At 41.6% G+C, this 18,627-nt stretch overlaps 2 protein-coding genes across 5 annotated transcripts in view; both read left to right on the forward strand.

The window, feature by feature from the left end:
- The window catches only part of FNIP1 (folliculin interacting protein 1), a 178,498-nt gene that overhangs the window by 4,653 nt on the left and 155,218 nt on the right, over positions 1 to 18,627 (forward strand). The gene's annotated exons all lie outside the window — the stretch shown is intronic.
- Positions 105 to 16,630, forward strand: P4HA2 (prolyl 4-hydroxylase subunit alpha 2). 4 transcript variants are annotated; one of them, XM_088536758.1, is made up of 15 exons: positions 105 to 201; positions 2,195 to 2,291; positions 3,213 to 3,364; positions 4,789 to 4,926; positions 5,469 to 5,708; positions 6,341 to 6,540; positions 7,331 to 7,507; positions 10,269 to 10,339; positions 10,593 to 10,692; positions 10,814 to 10,867; positions 13,106 to 13,165; positions 13,232 to 13,297; positions 15,325 to 15,393; positions 15,842 to 15,938; positions 16,401 to 16,630. In XM_088536758.1, the coding sequence occupies exons 1-15, from the start codon at positions 111 to 113 to the stop codon at positions 16,469 to 16,471; spliced, it is 1,683 nt and encodes a 560-aa protein (XP_088392884.1). In that variant the 5' UTR covers positions 105 to 110; the 3' UTR covers positions 16,472 to 16,630. The 4 variants fall into 4 exon arrangements, with proteins under 4 accessions (XP_088392884.1, XP_010210738.2, XP_010210730.2 ...); XM_010212436.2 differs by lacking the exon at positions 13,232 to 13,297; XM_010212428.2 differs by lacking the exon at positions 13,106 to 13,165.

The raw sequence follows: 18,627 nt of genomic DNA on the forward strand, positions 1-18,627 counted from the left end.
CATGCTGTGTGCTTGAAAAAACCTGAGGGGTGTGTGTGTATGTGTAGTTCTCCCCTTGCCGCACAGATTCTGTTCATGCCACCTCTTCCTTTTAATTACAGGTGAGAACCATGTGGAAAATGAAGCCCTGGCTGCAGCTGGTGCTCTTGACCTGTGTTTGCTTGTTGGGGCAAACCAAAGCCGAGTTTTTCACCTCGATAGGTAATGCACAGTTTTGTGCTGATGTAGCTAATATAGTTGCTAACACTCTTAAGCTGGCAGTTGAAGCACACGACTCTGTTCAAGCAGCCCTGTGAAATACTGTCCCTGCCAGGAAGAGCTGCTCTTCACAAGGTCACGTTGCTGTCTCCTGCTTGACATGTCCACCAGGACCCCCAGCTCTTCCTCCACAGAGCTGCTCTCCAGCAGGCTGCCCCCAGCCTGTCCTGCTGCCTTGGGTTATTCCTCCCTGCATACAGGACCCTGCACTTGCCTTGGCACTGTGGGAGGTTCCTCCCTGCCCAGCTCTTTGACCTGTTCAGGCCTGTGAATGATAGCTCAGATCCTGCATTGGTAGAATATTTTTGCCATTCTGTAACTTGACCTGTTATGACCAACATGATATAAATCTGAGTGGACTGGTCTGTGAATAAAATAAGACTCTTGATTTCTGATTTATTTTTATCAAGAATTGTGCACCTGATTTTCATCTTGAGCACAGTAGAGAGATTCTGTGCAAAGTTTATTAAAATCAGAATCCAAAACTGTTGATTCTTGGAGAAAACATAGTGATAAAAATGTGAAGTACTACTCTTTTTTTTTTTCTCCTCCTTTTCCCCCTTCCTCTTCCTTCCACAGAAGCTGTAATCCCTTATTCTCAAGTAAAGATAGGGTCAGGAATGGAAATAGAAAATTAATATCCTCTTTACCCGGTGGGTGTTGTATAAGACTTCCATAAATCCCAGAGATTTGCATAGAAATATCTTAAGTCCTGTAAATTAATTTGATATAGCTGTTGGAACACAAGAACTAAAATAATGCCATCCTTTGTGGCTATGGTACAGTATTAAATATAAAGGCTAACTGAATTCTGCTGTGACTTCAGATCTTGTGTGAGTGCCCCCATAAGGATAATACAGATTCACTTGCTACCTCTGCCTGCTCTCTGAAGCTAGTGGAGCTGTGTGTTTGCAACATCAAAACTCAAAATTCTGGTGGTGTTTTGTACCTGTCTCCATGGAAAGGCACCTTTGTGTATCTGCTTCCCTGGCCTCGGTCAGGACAAAGAACGCTGGTTGCTACGGCCCCGGCATGCGCTGCCCTCGCTCTGGGTTGTCCGTGGCACTTACCTGGACTTGTGCTATTTGATTGCCTCTCCTATGAGTTAGAGGGGGGGTTTGTACACAGATGCCATGAACAGCAGTCGTCTTTGTTTTACATTTACCAATTCCTGAAATTTACCTTAGGGCATAGACCAAAAATAGAACTGCCTGCTGATTTCTGTCTGCTTCATTGTGCCTCCTTAATAATTATTTATTTTCAGCGTTCCAAAGTGTTTTTACTGTGTTCCTAAATCTCTTTGGATCATTCAGTGTTTGGTCTGTGAAAAGCAAAAGTTTCTTATAGCAATCTGGAATGATATGCTAGCAGTTTCCACTAATTGGAAGAGATTTTTTACAGGCTAGTCTATAAATGTTAGTCTGAAATGCCTCTGTACTTTAATGTTAGACTGTTTCCACAGTTACCCATATTGAAAAGCTGTAATTTTAAGTGATGCCAGTGGTTAGACTAATAAATTGCTGGTGTGACCTAATCTGTATCGACACGGAGAACAGCTACTATGGCAACTGCTTGGGTCTTCGTTGCTTTGATTCTTGCTGTATTACTGGCAGACCTTTCCACTGACTGTTTTATGTAACTGCAATATTAAAAGTAATTTGGAGATGATAAAAGGATCACAGCAGACTACTTCCTAGGTCATTAAAGTTGAGGTTTTAAAGGCCACTTGAAACATTTGAATGCCAGATGAGCATATTTAATAGCTTTTGTGGCTTACAAACATTTAAAAAACACCCTTTCCTCTCCCTCTTCATTTCTCTGTTCTTTGAGGTGGCTTTAATAGCCTTAAAGCACCTGAGACTCGTATTCTGCGCTGTTGTAAAGTGATGTTTGTTTGGTTTTATTTCTGATTCACCTTTCTTTTTCCCTTTTTTAGGTCAAATGACAGACCTGATTTATGCAGAGAAAGACTTGGTACGGTCCTTAAAGGAATATATCCGAGCAGAAGAATCCAAGCTCTCTCAGATTAAAAGGTAGGGAGAGAGGATTGCATTAACCAAGATGCCTAGCAAAATGAGTAACGCGTTATGCTAATTTACACCTTCTTGTTGCCATCTCTATCACGGGATCTGGTTAATGTTTCCTCATAGAGAACCACAAAAGGTAACAACACTGTGGTTGTTACCCATTTCTTCCCATAGAACTGCAGAGAAGGGTCTCTGCTTCAGAAATACACTTTTCAAATTATCTGTTCCTCTAGTAATTGTCACTTGCTGGGCTTTTTCCACATTTCTCCTTGTCCTTGTTCCATCACAAGCATTATGTGCAGAAGACCCTTTCTGGTAAGGGATAGTACGGAGGGGAGCAGAAGAAATGGTCACTGTAACATTAGTAGCATAAGCAGCAGTTCAGATATCCTATAATGTGGAGCATGACGTTGCCTAGTACCAGTTTGAAGCTGAACAGCAGCATGTTCTTGTCCATGGAGAGCACTGCTGCTGCTGTTCTATGGCCATTGAATGTTCTTCAGTCTAAAAAGATATCAAAGTTCCGGGTTAGGTTTCCATAAAGCTAACAAGCGACTGGGTTGCATGTAGGTTTGTATTGCTGCTTTGAGATGAATAAATGACACTCACGGTAACTGTGTACTCTATATCATTGTCTTTATTTTCCAAACTGCAATATGCTGAAAACTGGTGACTAAGACTCACTGCAAGTGGCATGTATTTCTGCTGTAGTAGGTCTTTTAGAAATAGACAGGGAAATAAATTAAAGTTGTGATTAAAAAATCAGTTATACTTCACTTTATGCTTGTGAAGTTGAAAGCTCAACAGCTGGTTATAATGGCAAAAGGAGCAATAAATTGGTTCTAGTGATGTAATTAGGATGACTTAATAAGGAAGATATGCATTCATAAATTGGTCTCAGACTGAGGCATATGCTTCTTTTTCCAGCTGGGCTGAAAAAATGGATGTACTGACTAGCAAATCAACCTCTGATCCAGAAGGATATCTGGCACATCCTGTAAATGCATATAAACTGGTGAAGCGTTTAAATACTGATTGGCTGGAATTAGAAAACCTAGTTCTTCAGGACACAACAAATGGTAAGGAGCTTCAGGGAAGAACATGTTGGTAGGAGGTAGCCTCATGACACCCCACTTAGTTCCCCTCGTTGTATTCTGGAAAGCTGCAAACTCACTCGTGGCTTAAATGCTGCTGCCAAGGCCCTTTAAGACTTAAACCAGTGTCTGGTCTGTTGTTTGCTGGGTACCTCTGAGCTGACACTCAGGTGCTTCTGGGTCCAGACTCAAAGAAGTTGTAGCATGTCTGATTGAGAACACTGTTTGGCTTTTGCCACTTTGAAGGGGAGACAAGGATATTCCAGAATTTTCAGTTATGTTGGCACCTAGTGTTTCATGCTTTGTCTTGAGTTTCATATTTCTTTAATTAAGGTTTATCAATCTACTTTTACAAACTGTTTTTTTCTCACCATTTTTGACCACCTTAATCAGACCTGCACTGTGGTGGTTAAGGAGCTCCCATCAGCTCTGACATTAGCAGTTGACAGATGCTGTAGTGTATGTATTAATACAATTGCTACATTATCTTGTTATCTATAAACTTGTCTTTAAGACAAACATTTCCAGTCTGTATGTCTGAATCCTGCTTCCTTAAGCTTATTTTTAGTGCACATCTATTTTTACTGGCCCCTATGAAAGTAAGGGGGGAGGGAAGGAAATATTTCATGCAGAAAACCCTGCATGGTTTCAAGGTTTTTCCCAGCCAAGATTCTTGGTATTTTGGAATAATCATCCTAGGTGAAGAGAAAATGGACTATTTTATGGAGTAACTGTATTTTTTTCTAAAAATTTGCTTTGAGAGGTCTGCTTGCCATGTGGCTGGAAACAGATGCTTCCTCCCTTCAGCCAACTATAGAATCTTGATTTATTTACCTAGTGTACTTAGTTTTATTTCTTTATGACCTGTTATTTTAGTCACTAGCTTTAAAAGCTGCTTACCAGATAACAAGCCCTTTAAAATCATACATAGGAGATCTTGAATCAGGTCTCTGTCCCCTGAGCTGAGACTTGGATCTTGGCTCTTACGGCTTAGCAGGTTGGTGGAGAGAAGAGTAAAAGTCATTGTGGAATGCCATGATCTGCACTTGTCTTGGGATATTGCAAAAGGAGAACTGAGGGGAAATTAAGTTTGCATGTGGGAAAGAAACTTTACAGAAAACTGAAGGTCACTAGGTTTGCATTATACTTCACTAACTGTGCAGCACGGAAAACCTTTCAGTTTTCTCTTGTCTTTTTCTTTTGTTTGGGCTGTAATTCTTTAAAATGGGTCAGAAAGCAATGTTTATATAACTAAAGAGTCTGGTGTGAGGCTCTATATTTAAAGCTAGATTGATTCTTATAGAATTCCAAAAACAAAGCAGATGTTCCTCCTCACGTTAATCTGGTTGCGTGTGCTCTTAATTTATTCAAGCTCTGGCAGTAACGTCCTCTTTCCCTTTTAATGCAAGGCTTTATTACAAATCTCACAATTCAGCGTCAGTTTTTTCCAACTGAGGAAGATGAGACTGGAGCTGCCAAGGCTCTGATGCGCCTACAAGACACGTACAAACTGGATCCGGAGACACTCTCTCGAGGTAACTTACCAGGTAATTGCACAAGGGTCCCCTCTGCCTTTCAAAAAAGGAGTTGGCAACACCCTGGTACCTCCGAGACTTTTAACTGTGCACCTTCAAAGTCCCCTCTCAGCAGTGATGAAGCATCCAAGAACCATCAATCAAAAAATCTGTGAGAATTAGACACTTGGATGTATCTATCTTGAATATTTAATAACCTCAAGGTTGCTTCTGCCATGCTCAGGCATGCATGACCTGCATTGGCATAGCAGGTATATGCAGTGGCATGTTCAGGTAGCATTTTAAAAATGATTATTACTCTAAAAAGAAAATGCTTATTTCATTGAATGTTAACAAAGACAAAAACTTTGTGCTGGCTGTTGTAGGCTTCACTGTGACAATTACAGCATAAGCAAGTGAAATGGGTACTTTGTGTCCCAGAGAACTTGTAATCCATAAGGGAAAAATTACGCTTCCCAAAGCATTGCTGTGCTGGCTCTTAGAAATTTGAAGTCTCTCTCTCTTAGTATTTGAAGTGAAGAAAGTTTGTGTGGATTGCTTAACTTTGTTTTCAGGAACGAAATATAGAGCCTCTCTGACGGTGGGAGACTGCTTTGGCATGGGCAGGACTGCTTACAATGATGGAGACTACTATCATACAGTGCTCTGGATGGAACAAGCCTTAAAACAGCATGATGAAGGGGAGGATACGGCAGTCAGCAAAGTGGAGATCCTAGATTATCTCAGCTATGCAGTTTTCCAGTTTGGGGATCTGCACAGAGCCACAGAGCTCACCAGGCGTCTCATATCTCTTGGTAAGAACAAAAGATCTGCTCTTCCACTAAAGCAGAAGTAAATCACTAGTGACAGCTCTCTGGTACCTCTTTTATAAACTTCTTAAAAACCTGTAGAAAGGGATGTTAGCTCTAAGATGCTAATGGTAGCACTTACTTCTGAGCTTTCAAGCTTTGGAGGAAGTCTTTGGGTCTGACTGGGATGCCAGTGCCTGGCTGTTGTGGATGAGAAGCACTGTGGGAATGGGAAGGACAGGGGGTGGTGGTGGTGAAACAGCTAGAGCTGTCTCTGTACAGGCTGTACTGGCTACTTATTGTCCAGTTATAGAATTGGACAGACAAGACTTGGGGAAAGGGAGAGATGTGAAGATCCAAAATTCCTTTTCCACTTCCTACCTGAAAGTCAGATTTTGTCATAATTGCATTTAGAAAGTCCTTTTACAGGATTATACCTAGCTGCTTTTTGCAAAGAAAGGGCAGAAACTTGCCCAGTGCTGGTTTTGTGTAGACTACAGCTGGTGTTTTTGGCTGTCCCATGATGTATTGGAAAGGAGAGAATTATCATAGCGTCTTGATAAAGACTTAGACAGTCTCTGGAACTGGTAAGTCACAAGTTCTGTTATTTTCGTTTCCTTTTTTCCCTCCTAACCAAGACAGTACTCATGAGAGAGCAGGCAGTAATCTCCGTTACTTTGAAAAATTGCTGGAGAAGGAGAGAGAAGAGAAGTTGCTAAATAAGACAATGACCACAACAGAACCTGCAGTGCAAGGAGGGGCCTACGAGAGGCCTCTCGACTACCTGCCAGAGCGTGACATCTATGAGGCCCTCTGCAGAGGCGAGGGGGTGAAAATGGTAAGGGAAGGGAAGACTGTCTGCCTGCTGCTGCGCGGGGGTGATCCAGCTTGCTAAAGCATGTTAAGTTTTTTCCTTCTGTAGAGTTGGCTATTTTCTTTGGAGGAGAAAAATTAAGTGTAGTTCTTTCCGTGCTTGGACTTGTACCTGCTTATATCTTGGCCTCTATATCTTTAGCTGTTAATCCTAAACAGAAAAATAGCTCTCAATGTTCTTAAAGGCTGCTGAAAATTGATTCCCCTGACTCTGTCTATTCAACCACTTTAAATGCTGATGTATGAATATATTAGGGGCTTTTTCCTCTGAGAATTTGCTTTGCTTTGCTGCTGCTACAGATTCTCATTATTCCTTTCCCATCACATCTTAAAGACATCCCTCGGAGTAGCTGTTTTCATCAGTCTCTAGCACCTCTCTTCAATTATGGCTTCAATTCCCAGGGTGGGGAGAGGAATTGATGTTTGTTCCGTCTGCATAGTCTTAATTAAAAGATTCATAATTTTTGCAGCTGGTGACTTTATGTAGTTGCTTAGTTTCTCTAATTCATAATCTATTATGATTCCACTCTCCTAGAGGTTAGGGGTCAGGCCTTGCTCAGCGGTATCTTTAGGGAGTAATATGCTGCTTCTCTTCACTGAGAATAGATGAATTGATCTCATGCTTAACTCTTAAATTTGCTAGTGAGCTGACATGTTTTTTCCCTGTATACTTGTACTGTGGTATAAGACATCTTGCCTGGTCATGGAAAGTGGCTGAACAAACCATGCGTCTTGCTTGGCATTTTCCATTTCAGACACCTCGAAGACAGAAAAGACTGTTTTGTAGGTACCATGATGGAAACAGAAACCCTCATCTGGTACTAGCCCCCTTTAAGGAAGAGGATGAATGGGACAGCCCTCATATTGTACGATACTATGATGTCATGTCTGATGAAGAAATAGAGAAAATCAAAGAACTAGCTAAACCAAGGGTAAGTTTCTGCTTTTCCACCTCAATATTGGTTGCTAGTTCAGGGCTTTAGTTTCTGTTAGCAAAGATAGACAAAGGATTTCAGAGATTTGGTTTCATCCTAGAGATGATGCCCTGCAGCTGTGAGCCCAAAGGAAGGATTTTGAAACTGTTTGGTGTACAGCCATAAAGCACAGGACTCCTGGAGATACCTGTGTGCTGCTGCCCTCCTTATGTGCAGGGTGCAGTGTATGGTTCAAGAAGCTTTTAGGAGACTAGACCTGACAAGGGTGGGTAGATGACTGATGGGCCTACAGCTGTCTAAATATCTTCAGTTTCCTTTTAAAAGGCAAACTTGTCTTTTGATTTTGTTTTAAAGTTCTCAAATTCCAACAGAGTTGTGGGGCAACCATGTTTTTGGCCTGTAGAAGAATATCTAGAGCTTGGTAGTTCTTGCTTATGGCATCCTACCAATATAGTGGCTTTGTACACAAGAAAGCACCTTGCTAACGGGCAAGTTAAAGATTTTTTTTTTTTTTTTTTCCCCCATAGCTGCTTGGTGCGTTGAATATTTTATTTTTTTAACCTCTTCCTTAGAGGGGATAGAGATCTTAACTGTGTTGCCTTTCCTTATTAGCACAAAAAATCATGGAAGTTCAGGGGCAATACTAACACTCTGCCTTGCTCATTTGTTCTTGTCAGATTTGATAGAAATCGAAGTTAAAAGCATATATGTAGTTTTGAATGCCGCAGTAGCATTCAATATGAATGGCTCTGCTACTGGTACAAGTAATGGTACTAGAAGTCCAGGCCACAAATAACATGCAGAAGAGTATTTCTTAATGTGATCATAAATTTCATCTTCGTAAGTGTGAGTTTCTCAATCCATTTCTAAGGAAGTTTTCGTTTGCTGTGTTTATGAAGCTGGCCTTCCATGGGGATCAGCTATGAGGAGTGCTGGCAGGACGCTCTTCTGTGAGGACTCGCTTCCATAAACTATATTTTTTTCCTATTACATCATACAGTAAAATTATTTCTGGAACTTCAAGAGCTTCAGATAAAATGGAAACATCCAAATGGATCATGTCACTTCATCTCATTTATCAAGTGGAGCACACAAAGATATTTAGCAACTCTGACTTGCTCTGTGTTCAAAATTTTATTCAAGAATACCTTGCTCACTGTGAGCATTGATGACCCTCACTAGTGTCAGGGGAGTTCTTGCACATGTGACTGGGAACTTTCCTTGTTTTAAAATGTATTTGCAAGAATCTCTAATTTTGGGTCTAACCGCTTCAACCTTATCTGCAGTTTACACTTGCCAATATCTTGGTTTTGCAGAAAAAATAACATCTGTATGTGATTGTGAGTGGCTGTATGCAACTTGGGTTGCATGCTTGTTTTGCAAAACAGTCACTTTTACTCCAGTTCAGAAGAGCAGTTCCAACTTTACAGGCAATAGATCAATGCTGGCTTGTGTCATCTACAAACAGCTGGAGGGATCAATAAAAATTCCTAGTTTTATTGGTATGGATCACATTAGGACAGCTCAACCATGAACACTTGGAAACACCCAGCACTTCAGCTGTGCAGTTAATCATGATACAGATGTGCCTGAACAAAGATGGGGCAAGGAAGGACACTTGGAGGCTGCCTCTGAGCGTGCTGCTGTAGGCTCAGTACAGCAATCCAGACTGGTACCATGAGAAGCTGATGGGACTTGTGAAAGTGGCTGGAGAGGAGACTGATCTGAGGAAATGTGAAGGAAATAGTGACTGTGGAGAAAACAAACGGGGGAGGCTGGGGGGAAAAGGTTGTGTTTGACCTGTAATTAAGTGGAGAGAAGAAGGCATGACTTGATGTTAGTGGTTTGCAAAAACAAACTTAAACATGGTTCAAGTTGGTGCAATTAAAGAAAGGACTAGGTGACTACTTGTTGTCAGTTGCAAGTATAGACCTGAAAGCCTCTATTCTGCTGTGCTCACGTTAGTCCCACTTGAACGCTGCAGCAAAACTGCTCCGTGTTGCCAAGACCTAGGATTCTGCTACCAACACTCATGTGGTTGCACTGTGATGACTCCAGAGTGCTTGGCAGGACACTCAGGGCACTCACACTCTGCATCTTTGTGGGGTTCGTCTTCCTAACACTATCTTGAGCTCTTTGTGAATGAGATGATCCAGACATTTTGCAGATGGAAAATGTGATCACAGCGGGGTTGAGACTTGTCCTGGGGAGCCTTCTGCTGGTGCAGATGGACATGTCCTGTGATGTCCAACTTGTTCTGTAAAAGATGTTACCTGTAGCTTCAATCTCTGAGAATGAGGTTGATTTCTTTCTTCCACAAGAAGCACAAGCTGGTTAAATTTATGAAGTATCTAAAAACTTTTCCCCAAGGTATTAGGATTCTCATGTTGTTAATTTTTGTTGTGGTTCCCTTTTGCTAATATTGACTTTAGCTGTCTGAAATTACCTTCAGAACCTGTTCAGAAGCCTGTGTCCACTTGTGGATGTGAAGCATATCATGTGCTTTATGCAGCCAGTCAGTCACACTTCCCCCAGCGTGTACTGCAGGAGTTGGATTACAGATCTGTTTCTGCATGCACTGCTCCAGAATGAAATCCAGCTCTAGACTGAAAGTGTGACTTTCAACCAGCAAATATGTTTAAATTGTATAACATCAGGTGTTGATTTTGGTTAAGATCAAAGCTAAATTTAAGGCAAAATTCTCTTTTAACCTATAGTTGATGTGTCTTTCCTCACTGAGGTTTTTTGTTTGGCACAGCTGGCACGAGCCACAGTACGAGATCCCAAAACTGGTGTCCTGACAGTGGCAAGCTACAGGGTGTCAAAAAGGTAAGAGTGCAGGGAAGCTCTTTGTACCAACCAGCCCTTGTCTGCTACCTAGAGCTTAATGGCCTGAAATACTTCACCAGTAGCAAAAAGCCTGCAGAACAAATGCATGATAAATGGCTTTTTTTTTTTTTTTTTTTCCCTGAGCCATGTGTTTGAGGTCCAGAAGTAATCCTTCTCTTTGGGGAAAATGAGTAGTTGTGGCTGGTACTCCAAAATTATGTATCTAAATCATCCTCTCTTTCCTTTTTCCTAGCTCCTGGTTGGAGGAAGATGATGACCCTGTTGTTGCCAAGGTGAACAATCGAATGCAGCAGATCACCGGCTTAACAGTGAAAACAGCTGAACTATTACAGGTTGGTATGGGTGAAAACCTTGTCACAAAATGCTGTTCCTTGTGGAGTGTGGTGGGTCTTTTGCAACAGCTCTCACTTGCAGTTCAGTGCCTGTTTTTGCTTGCTTCCCTCAATGCTGTAGGTTGCTAATTATGGAATGGGAGGGCAGTATGAGCCACACTTCGATTTTTCTAGGGTAAGATCACGTTTTCTGTTACTTTGTTGGGGGGCGGGAAATGGATTGCTTGGGGCAAAAATTGAAATGCATTTTCATTAAAACACTAATTGAGAGCCGAGTTTTGAGGTAGCTGATGATGTTTGGAGAGCCTTCATAATACCTTCTCACGCTTTAAGTTGAAGAACTGTGAACAAATCAGACTTAGCTTCTGCCCCCTGGTTCCTTGCACAGTACAGACATGCAGTGCAGCAGCTGAATGTGTTCTTTTCATTACTTTATTAGGAAGATGAGGTCTGGGAGCCCTGGGTTGCAAGTGTGCTGGGGCAGTGAGTTGTCCCGTTAAGCTCCAGCGTTCAGCAACGTTGTCCGAATCCTCCCTTGTTCGTTTGGCTACGAGATACTTTGCTGGAGACTCAGCAGGATTTAGCAGCAGCTGGCTGAGTCTCCCCCCTCACCTCCCACAACCCTGGATCCCAGAACTGTGCTGGAAACCCCTGGCCTGGCTGCAGCTCCATGGGCTGAGGAGGGATCTTGCAGTTCCCTGTGCAGGAAGGCAGTGCCCCTGGGAGAGCGTGAGGTCTGTACTGGATCTGCACTAGAGGGCTCTACCTCGCTAGCCAGCATGGGGACAAGGTCTGATTTGTTGCCTTAGGCACTTTATGAACACAGTAATAATAATAGTGAAGAGCTATGGCAACTAGTAATTTAAAATATATAATCTATTTGTGATAGATCCCGAGAACAACCCAATAACTCTGAGTGCATGTTGGATTGTAAGCCAACGTACTTAACACTGGATTTAAGAGGGGAGGGAAAAAAAAACCCTCTGAACTTCCATACTGTGGAACCTCATAGTCATTAGCTTTGGCCTGGTGAAAGCAGTTTCTTGGGAAACCGGGCAGTCTTACAGATTACAAGTCAAGCAAATGCTCTTAAATTTTCCTCGGAGCCTTTGAACGCAGAGAACTCAGCTGTGGAGTTGGCCACTCCGGCCTTTCCTCCTGGAGCCGGCAGCTGCGGCCGAGCTGTGCTGGGAACGTGGCCATGGCTCAGGCGAGCAGCCACGGGACTCGTTGTGAGGCTGTGCTGGTCCTCCAGGCTCTGTGTGTGTTGCAGATTCCAGTACTGAAACGCAGAGGCGTTGCTGTGTCTTGCCCTCCCTTGAGCAGCCTTGCAGCTTTACATTCTCCTGCAGTTCCCATATAGACACTTTAATAACTCAGCTATAAGGTTGCTCAAAGCTATAGAAAAGTCTTTCAGGTTTGAATTCCAGAAATGTTTGGCTGAACCTGAGTTTTGCAGTGGTTATGGAGGCCAGGGAATTTCTGTTATTTCAATGCTTTTACAGTGGGCTTTGCAGGTTGAACTTGCATATACAAGTGCAAATCCATCTGGGGGGAAAACCTCTTGTTAAAACTTACTCTTTAAGCAGATTCAGCTCCAGCTCTTCTAGAGGTGCTGGCTGTGGTGTTTTGCTCGCTTTGGTTTTTCTGGCCTCTGAGGTTACGTGAGGAGACTTCATGTTTCTCTGCAAAAATAAAACATTTGAAGCTAATTACTGCTAGCAGTGTAAACAAACTCCCTTGCATCTTCCAAGGGGAACAGGGACACACTGGGATTCCAGATGCTTCTCCCTTCTCCTCTTCCCCCAAACTTGCTATTGCATTTCAACATATGGAGCTTAAAGCTTTAGGAGTAAAGACAGTTCGATCTTTTTGACTTTGTCCTTAAGCTCAGACAGGCAGCAACCAAAGTTAATTATTACTGTTCTAATTCATCACTGTTGCTTGAAAAGGTATTTATTTTCTCATGGCAGAGTATTTATTATGATAGTCAGTATTATATGGATATTTATGAGGCTCTAGCTTTATCTAAAGCATGCTGAAGTTGGTAGGAATTTATATTGACTTCAGGTTTCTTTGCATCAATGCAAATTGTTCAGTGCAATAAGCCTGTTAACTCTGCAAGACCCCTTGGATATGAGCTGTGCCTCAGGCCCTAAAAGAGCCTTGCTTCTCTGATGTGCTAAGAGTTGCTCATGGGCTACTTTTCCTGAAGCCTGCGAATGCAGTGTGCATGCATTTATGCATCTTGTTTGGCTGCAATCTGTAATGGCTTTAATGCTGCCCTATATAAATTATCATCTTTTAAGAATCAATTCTAAATCAAGCTTAAAGGTCTTTCTGCAGTGCTACACAAATGTAACGCTAGTGTGAGCCTGTTTGAAACTTGGGTTAAAGTTGTTGTCTGTTACAGCGACCCTTTGACAGCACACTCAAATCGGAAGGAAATAGGCTAGCGACGTTTCTTAATTATGTAAGTACCTCTCTGTCTGCTGTCTGTGAGCTTGAAGTTTGCAGTTTTTCTCATTTAATTTTATAGAAAGATGAACCAGATGCTTTCAAGCGGTTAGGGACTGGAAATCGCGTGGCCACTTTTTTAAACTATGTAAGTATGATGATCCTTTATGCATTGAGTGTGACTCTTACAGCATCTTGTTTACAGCTTGTGCAGTTGGTTTTTTTGTAGAGACTTCCTGGCATCTGGAAGTAGGGTGTTCATTATTCCTGCAGCATCAGGTGCTGTTGCATTTGAGTTACTAGAGATCTGGTGCTCTTTTGCCCAAGTGCAGTGTGTGAAACTTTTTACCTCACTGGATTTTCACTGGTGAGAGGAGAATTTGGCTACTTTCCCAAAGGTGAGTGCTTGGAGCACTTCTCATGCTGCACTGCTTGTGGTCTTGACTGACCCCCACTTACTGTGAGGCAGTCCTCTTCCACCATGGCTTGACAGCACTTGATGTTGTGACCTGTTGGCAGGTTCCGTTTTAACCATTTGCAAAAGGCTCCAATTCCTGTGGTGTAGCTGTCACCCTAGGAAATGAAGGCAGAGCTACCAAATCCAGTGTGACTGGGAATGGGTTTGAGGGCAGACCTGGAGGTGTCTGTTAGCGCCTGCATCGTCAGCCTCAGGCCACATCCCCTGGAATCGTACCCAGGCGCTGCTGGCCTAACACGTTGACATAACTTTGTTCTGACAGTGCTCTCTGTCAGCCTAATGCTTGTCTTCGTAAGACAAGCTTGTGTGTTAGACACACCTATCTGGTGTGTCTAACTCTTGAGTGGAAGCAACTTCTAACTTAGTTTCATGAAGAAATGTTATTTTGGCTGAACTGACTTTGAGTGCTACAACTTAAAACATCCAAAGTCGTTTTTAGCATATGAGTGAGGAGGGGGAAAAAAAAAAAAAAAAACAAACTCTAAAACAAGGGTTGGCATAAGATAAGCAGTAGCAAAGCAGACTGCTGTGAAAAGGCTCTGTAACACTGTCTCAATCTCTTTAGATTATCAGACTTTGAGACAAGCCTCAATTGAGAGTGATAAGCATCCCTTTCTCTGCCAGCTGTATATGGTCAGAGGCAACTTGCTATTAGTACACTCCATGTAGAGCATATCACACGTGTCCAAATATCCCTTTTTTTTTTTTTTGGCTGAGATACAGGAATTAACTTGCTAAGTTGCAGGCCCTTGCTTTCTAGTTGAAAAGAGCAAAAAGAACCTGTTGACTTGTGGCATTTCATGCCCTTTGATTGTAGGTACCAAACAGGAGGACACCAAAGTAGTAATAATATCTACTTTAAACAAAAATCCAAATTAAGATAGAAAATACAAAGATTTAGAGTGTATTAATAGTAGTTCTGCTGCTGAATTTGTTGGGAGTAGGATCTTGATTCATATTTTTAAAATTAGAACCTAATTTGACTGATGGAAATAGTTGTAAGACTTTTTATTTCAGTGTAATTCTAGGAACTTCAGGAGGCTTTGGATCAAGCCTATAGAACTTACAGTGAATACATCAATAATGAAGTAAATAAGTGAAATCCCTTATGCTGGCACAAGGGGTAAAGCAGAGAGGGATTCCTTTAGAGGCATCGAGTTCTGGAGATTTAGCACAATGCTGTTGAACATCATAGAAACAGTGCAGACAAGTGAGGTTTCCTAATAGTTTGTATAGTGTTTGAGGTTGACCAAGATGCATAAACTAAATCAGAATCTCTTCCAAAGACATGGTTTTAATTTGTAAGGAAATGTGTGGTTTAAGGCATTTATGTTTTCCTAATTGAACTGTAAGAAATTGGAATGAAAAACTGACTTACTCTGAAGTCCTTTCCCTTGTTCTAAGGAGTTATGTTAACACTACAGGTACACAACTTTATGGCTATTTCTCTAATAAACTATACATAAACAAGATGACATGCTGAACAGAAGTCTTCAGTTGAAATAAAAGCCTTCATTTCTGTTCTGCCTTTGCAGCTCATATTCTTTGTAAGAGGATGTGCACATCCTCTTCTTGTAATTGCTTCTTAGAGGTGCAGGCAAAAATCCATTTCTGTTAGGGTTCGGGGCAGTCTGCCTTTGGAGACTGCATGCACAAAATGCCCTGTAAATGTACGGAGTTTGACCTTGTTTTCTCAGATGAGCGATGTAGAAGCTGGAGGTGCAACAGTTTTCCCAGACTTTGGGGAAGCAATATGGCCAAAGAAGGTAAGACTTCTGTACTTTTTCTACTTACTTTTCTCCCTTGTAACTGTTTCATCTAACAATAACCTCACACAGTCTTGCATACACTGAAAAAGTTGGCTAATGTTGCAAAAATATGGGTGTTCCACACACACCCTTGGCAAGTTGGTCATTAGACTGCCACGTATCAAGACAACTGTATCTGATTTTTGTAGACTGCAAGGGAGTTTGTTTTGATTTATGGTGTACAATCTGAATAAATTCTGTATGGAGTTCCTCTAGTTAAAGACTTGTGTTCAGATAAGACTATTCCTCCCTCTGAACATGGTTTACATTAAATTTTGTCTTGAGCTGTTATGTGACCTGTGTTCAGGCACCTGCTACTGGATTCATAAGCATCTATGACCCCCTCTTACCTAACTCGAGTGATTATGTTGACTTTGGCTAATTCAGGTCTGCCTTCACTTTTCAGGGTACAGCAGTGTTTTGGTATAATCTTTTCAGAAGTGGTGAGGGTGACTATAGAACAAGGCATGCAGCTTGTCCAGTTCTGGTAGGGTGTAAATGGGGTAAGTAATACTCTTTTTAGGAAGAAGACCTGAAGGTTTGCATGTATGCAAAGGTGCTTATATACTGAATCCTTACAATAACAGTAGTTAACCTGGATGTTGAAGTTGCACCAGTATCATGTAACACTAAGCTGCTACATTGATCATCTGTAACAGCTGTTCAGATAAAACTGTTTTGTTTGCCCTGGGTGCCCATGCTTTGTGAACAAGAGATGTTTCACACCTCATCCAGCTCTTTTTGGACAGTGGGGAGATTCTGATTGTTGAAAGCAGTTTGGAACTGAGCAAGTGGAAAGATCCTATCTTCCCATCCCTTCCCATCATCTTATGTCTCTTAGATGGGATGGGGAGTATAAGCAAGGATCCTCAGGTTATTCCTAATCATGTCTCTTAGTCTAGGTGGCGGTGATATATACAGACTGGGTATGCAGCAATAACTAATTTGTTGTCCTTGTTCCACAGTTTCAAACAAATGGTTTCATGAAAGAGGAAATGAATTTCTAAGACCTTGTGGGAGAACAGAGGTTGATTGAAATCAACCTTCTACAGGCCTTCATTTTTTTCTTCCATCGCCTTTTCTACTGTTTGTTCTTCCAGTTCATTTCTAAGAAATGATCCATCTTTTGTTCTCCAAAAGTCCTAGCACTTTATCCAAAAAGGACAACAAAATAGGTAACACCTATGAGTGAAAACAAATGGCATTGTACACATCCTCGTGTTTTGGTTGCTGTTAACTCTTTGCCCCTGTTCATCCCCAGCCATCTCTCACCAACACCTCAGCCCACGCGGCTTCCAGCAGGAGGGGTGCAAACAGCGCTGTGGGGGAACCGGGGTGTTTGGGTGCCTGGTCTTGTGCCTTTGTACCTCAGTTTTAGATGTTAAATATTTCTTGAACCAAAGTTTTTGTGTACATGTTGATTTTATTGTTATTTCTATGGATCACAAGTTTTGAAACAAATAAAAGGTCTTTACAAAAATTCTCTACTGTGTGCTTGTAATGGTCATACTGTTGCTTTTAAGGGACAGGGCCTTTACTTTGCTTTTTAAACTCTTTGACTTTATTTTGCATTTTGTATTTTTAAAAATACATTATGGTTTTGGACAATGCTTTACTTAAGGCTAGCACATGATATCAAGCTGTTCTACTTCCTACTGAAGTGGACATTTTAATTTGTGTTGAAACTGTAGTGTTTTCTGAGTTAATTCTTATATTGTGAGGTACTACCTAGATCTGATGCAGGAACTTACTTCCTTACTTCAGAAAGGAGGACCTTCTGCATGCTGAGTATAATTCTTTACTCTAAAAGTTGGCATCTTTGCTGATGAGTGAGTGTTTTTTCGTGAGGGGAGGTGGTTCCTTTCCTAGCTACCAGACTACCTGATCTGACAAAGAACCTAACATACATTGAACTTGAAGTCAGTGAGAAGGTTGCAAGCAGCTCTAATGGTCTTATGTAGACTGAAGCAAGGATTTGTCTCCTCCAGACAGGAGGAGAATAATCCCCTTAGACACAAGGATCTGGGTTCTTTGGCTTTTTGGCTCTGTTGGTGTATGTGTAACATGCTGAACATATTGGCTTGTGGTCAGTGCCTGTAGTCCCAATAGAAAGGAAGGTCCATTTCTGAATTGTAATTCAGAAATAGTGTTGTGCCTTTACAAACACAAGTTATTGCTTAAAGATGAGACTGATCATACCTGACATGTGAATGTGGCTTGGTAATGACTGTGTGCCCCAAATAGTAGCTTTGAGGATTTCATGATTTCTGCCACGTTTAGATGCAGAGTGTAGGAACAGTACTGAAGTGAGAGGAGCATCTAACCTTGGGCCAAGGTTATAGTAGGTAGCAATAGGGATTGCAAGGCTTTCCTTCGACTCTCATTACTCATTTAAACTTTTTTCTTTGAATTTCAAGTTATGGTCTCTGAAGTGAGAAGCTGAGACATGAGTTTATATGTAGGTTTCTCTAATAATGCAGAAAGATCCCAAGTTACCAGGCCTGGTGCAGCTTGGTGAGGGTCCTTTCTGCACAGCTTAACTTGAGCTGCTCCCTGTAAACTTGCAGTGCTCCTTCATTTGCCATGAATGTTGTGGTTGTTGGCTGCCTGCTCAGAATATTTCTCTGTTGACCTCTAATTTTCTTAGTAAAATCTCTCAGCACAACATAAACTTTGCAGTAAAGTTTGATTTTGTAACAAAGCATTGAATGTACGAGAGCCTCACAGATGTTAAGAGGAGCTAGTGTGGAGCCAAACCCACACTCAGCACTTGGAGCACTTGGAATTCCAGGCGGAAGGAGAGGAATCTACTTAGACTTTCTGTCAACGTGGTATGTTGACAGATAAAGTTCACATCTAGACTCTGGCCAAGAAATCTGTGCATCCGACCTCTGAAATCATGTAATTGGCAGGGAAGTGCCCTTGGTGATTGCTAGGATACTGAATACTTGTAAGCGATTTTCATCTGCTTCTCCTGTCTAGTTAAGTCTGTCCTTGTCCATGAGTTGTCCTCCACCTTGATTCAACCTGGCCTGAAAATAGGATGCAATGAGTGTGCTTATAAAATTACTTGAATGTAAACAGCGCATTCTTATTAATTCTTATTATAAAGCTATATTCTGCCCAGCATTTGGATCAATAAGCTTAAAATTAAGCCTGCTGGCCAGTGTTTAAACCTAAAAGAGAAAAGGC

The sequence above is a fragment of the Tinamus guttatus genome, unplaced genomic scaffold (assembly GCF_059628265.1).
Source record: "Tinamus guttatus ecotype Peru unplaced genomic scaffold, ASM5962826v1 Tinamus_guttatus_pri_ptg000710l, whole genome shotgun sequence".
Taxonomy (NCBI): Eukaryota; Metazoa; Chordata; class Aves; order Tinamiformes; family Tinamidae; genus Tinamus; species Tinamus guttatus.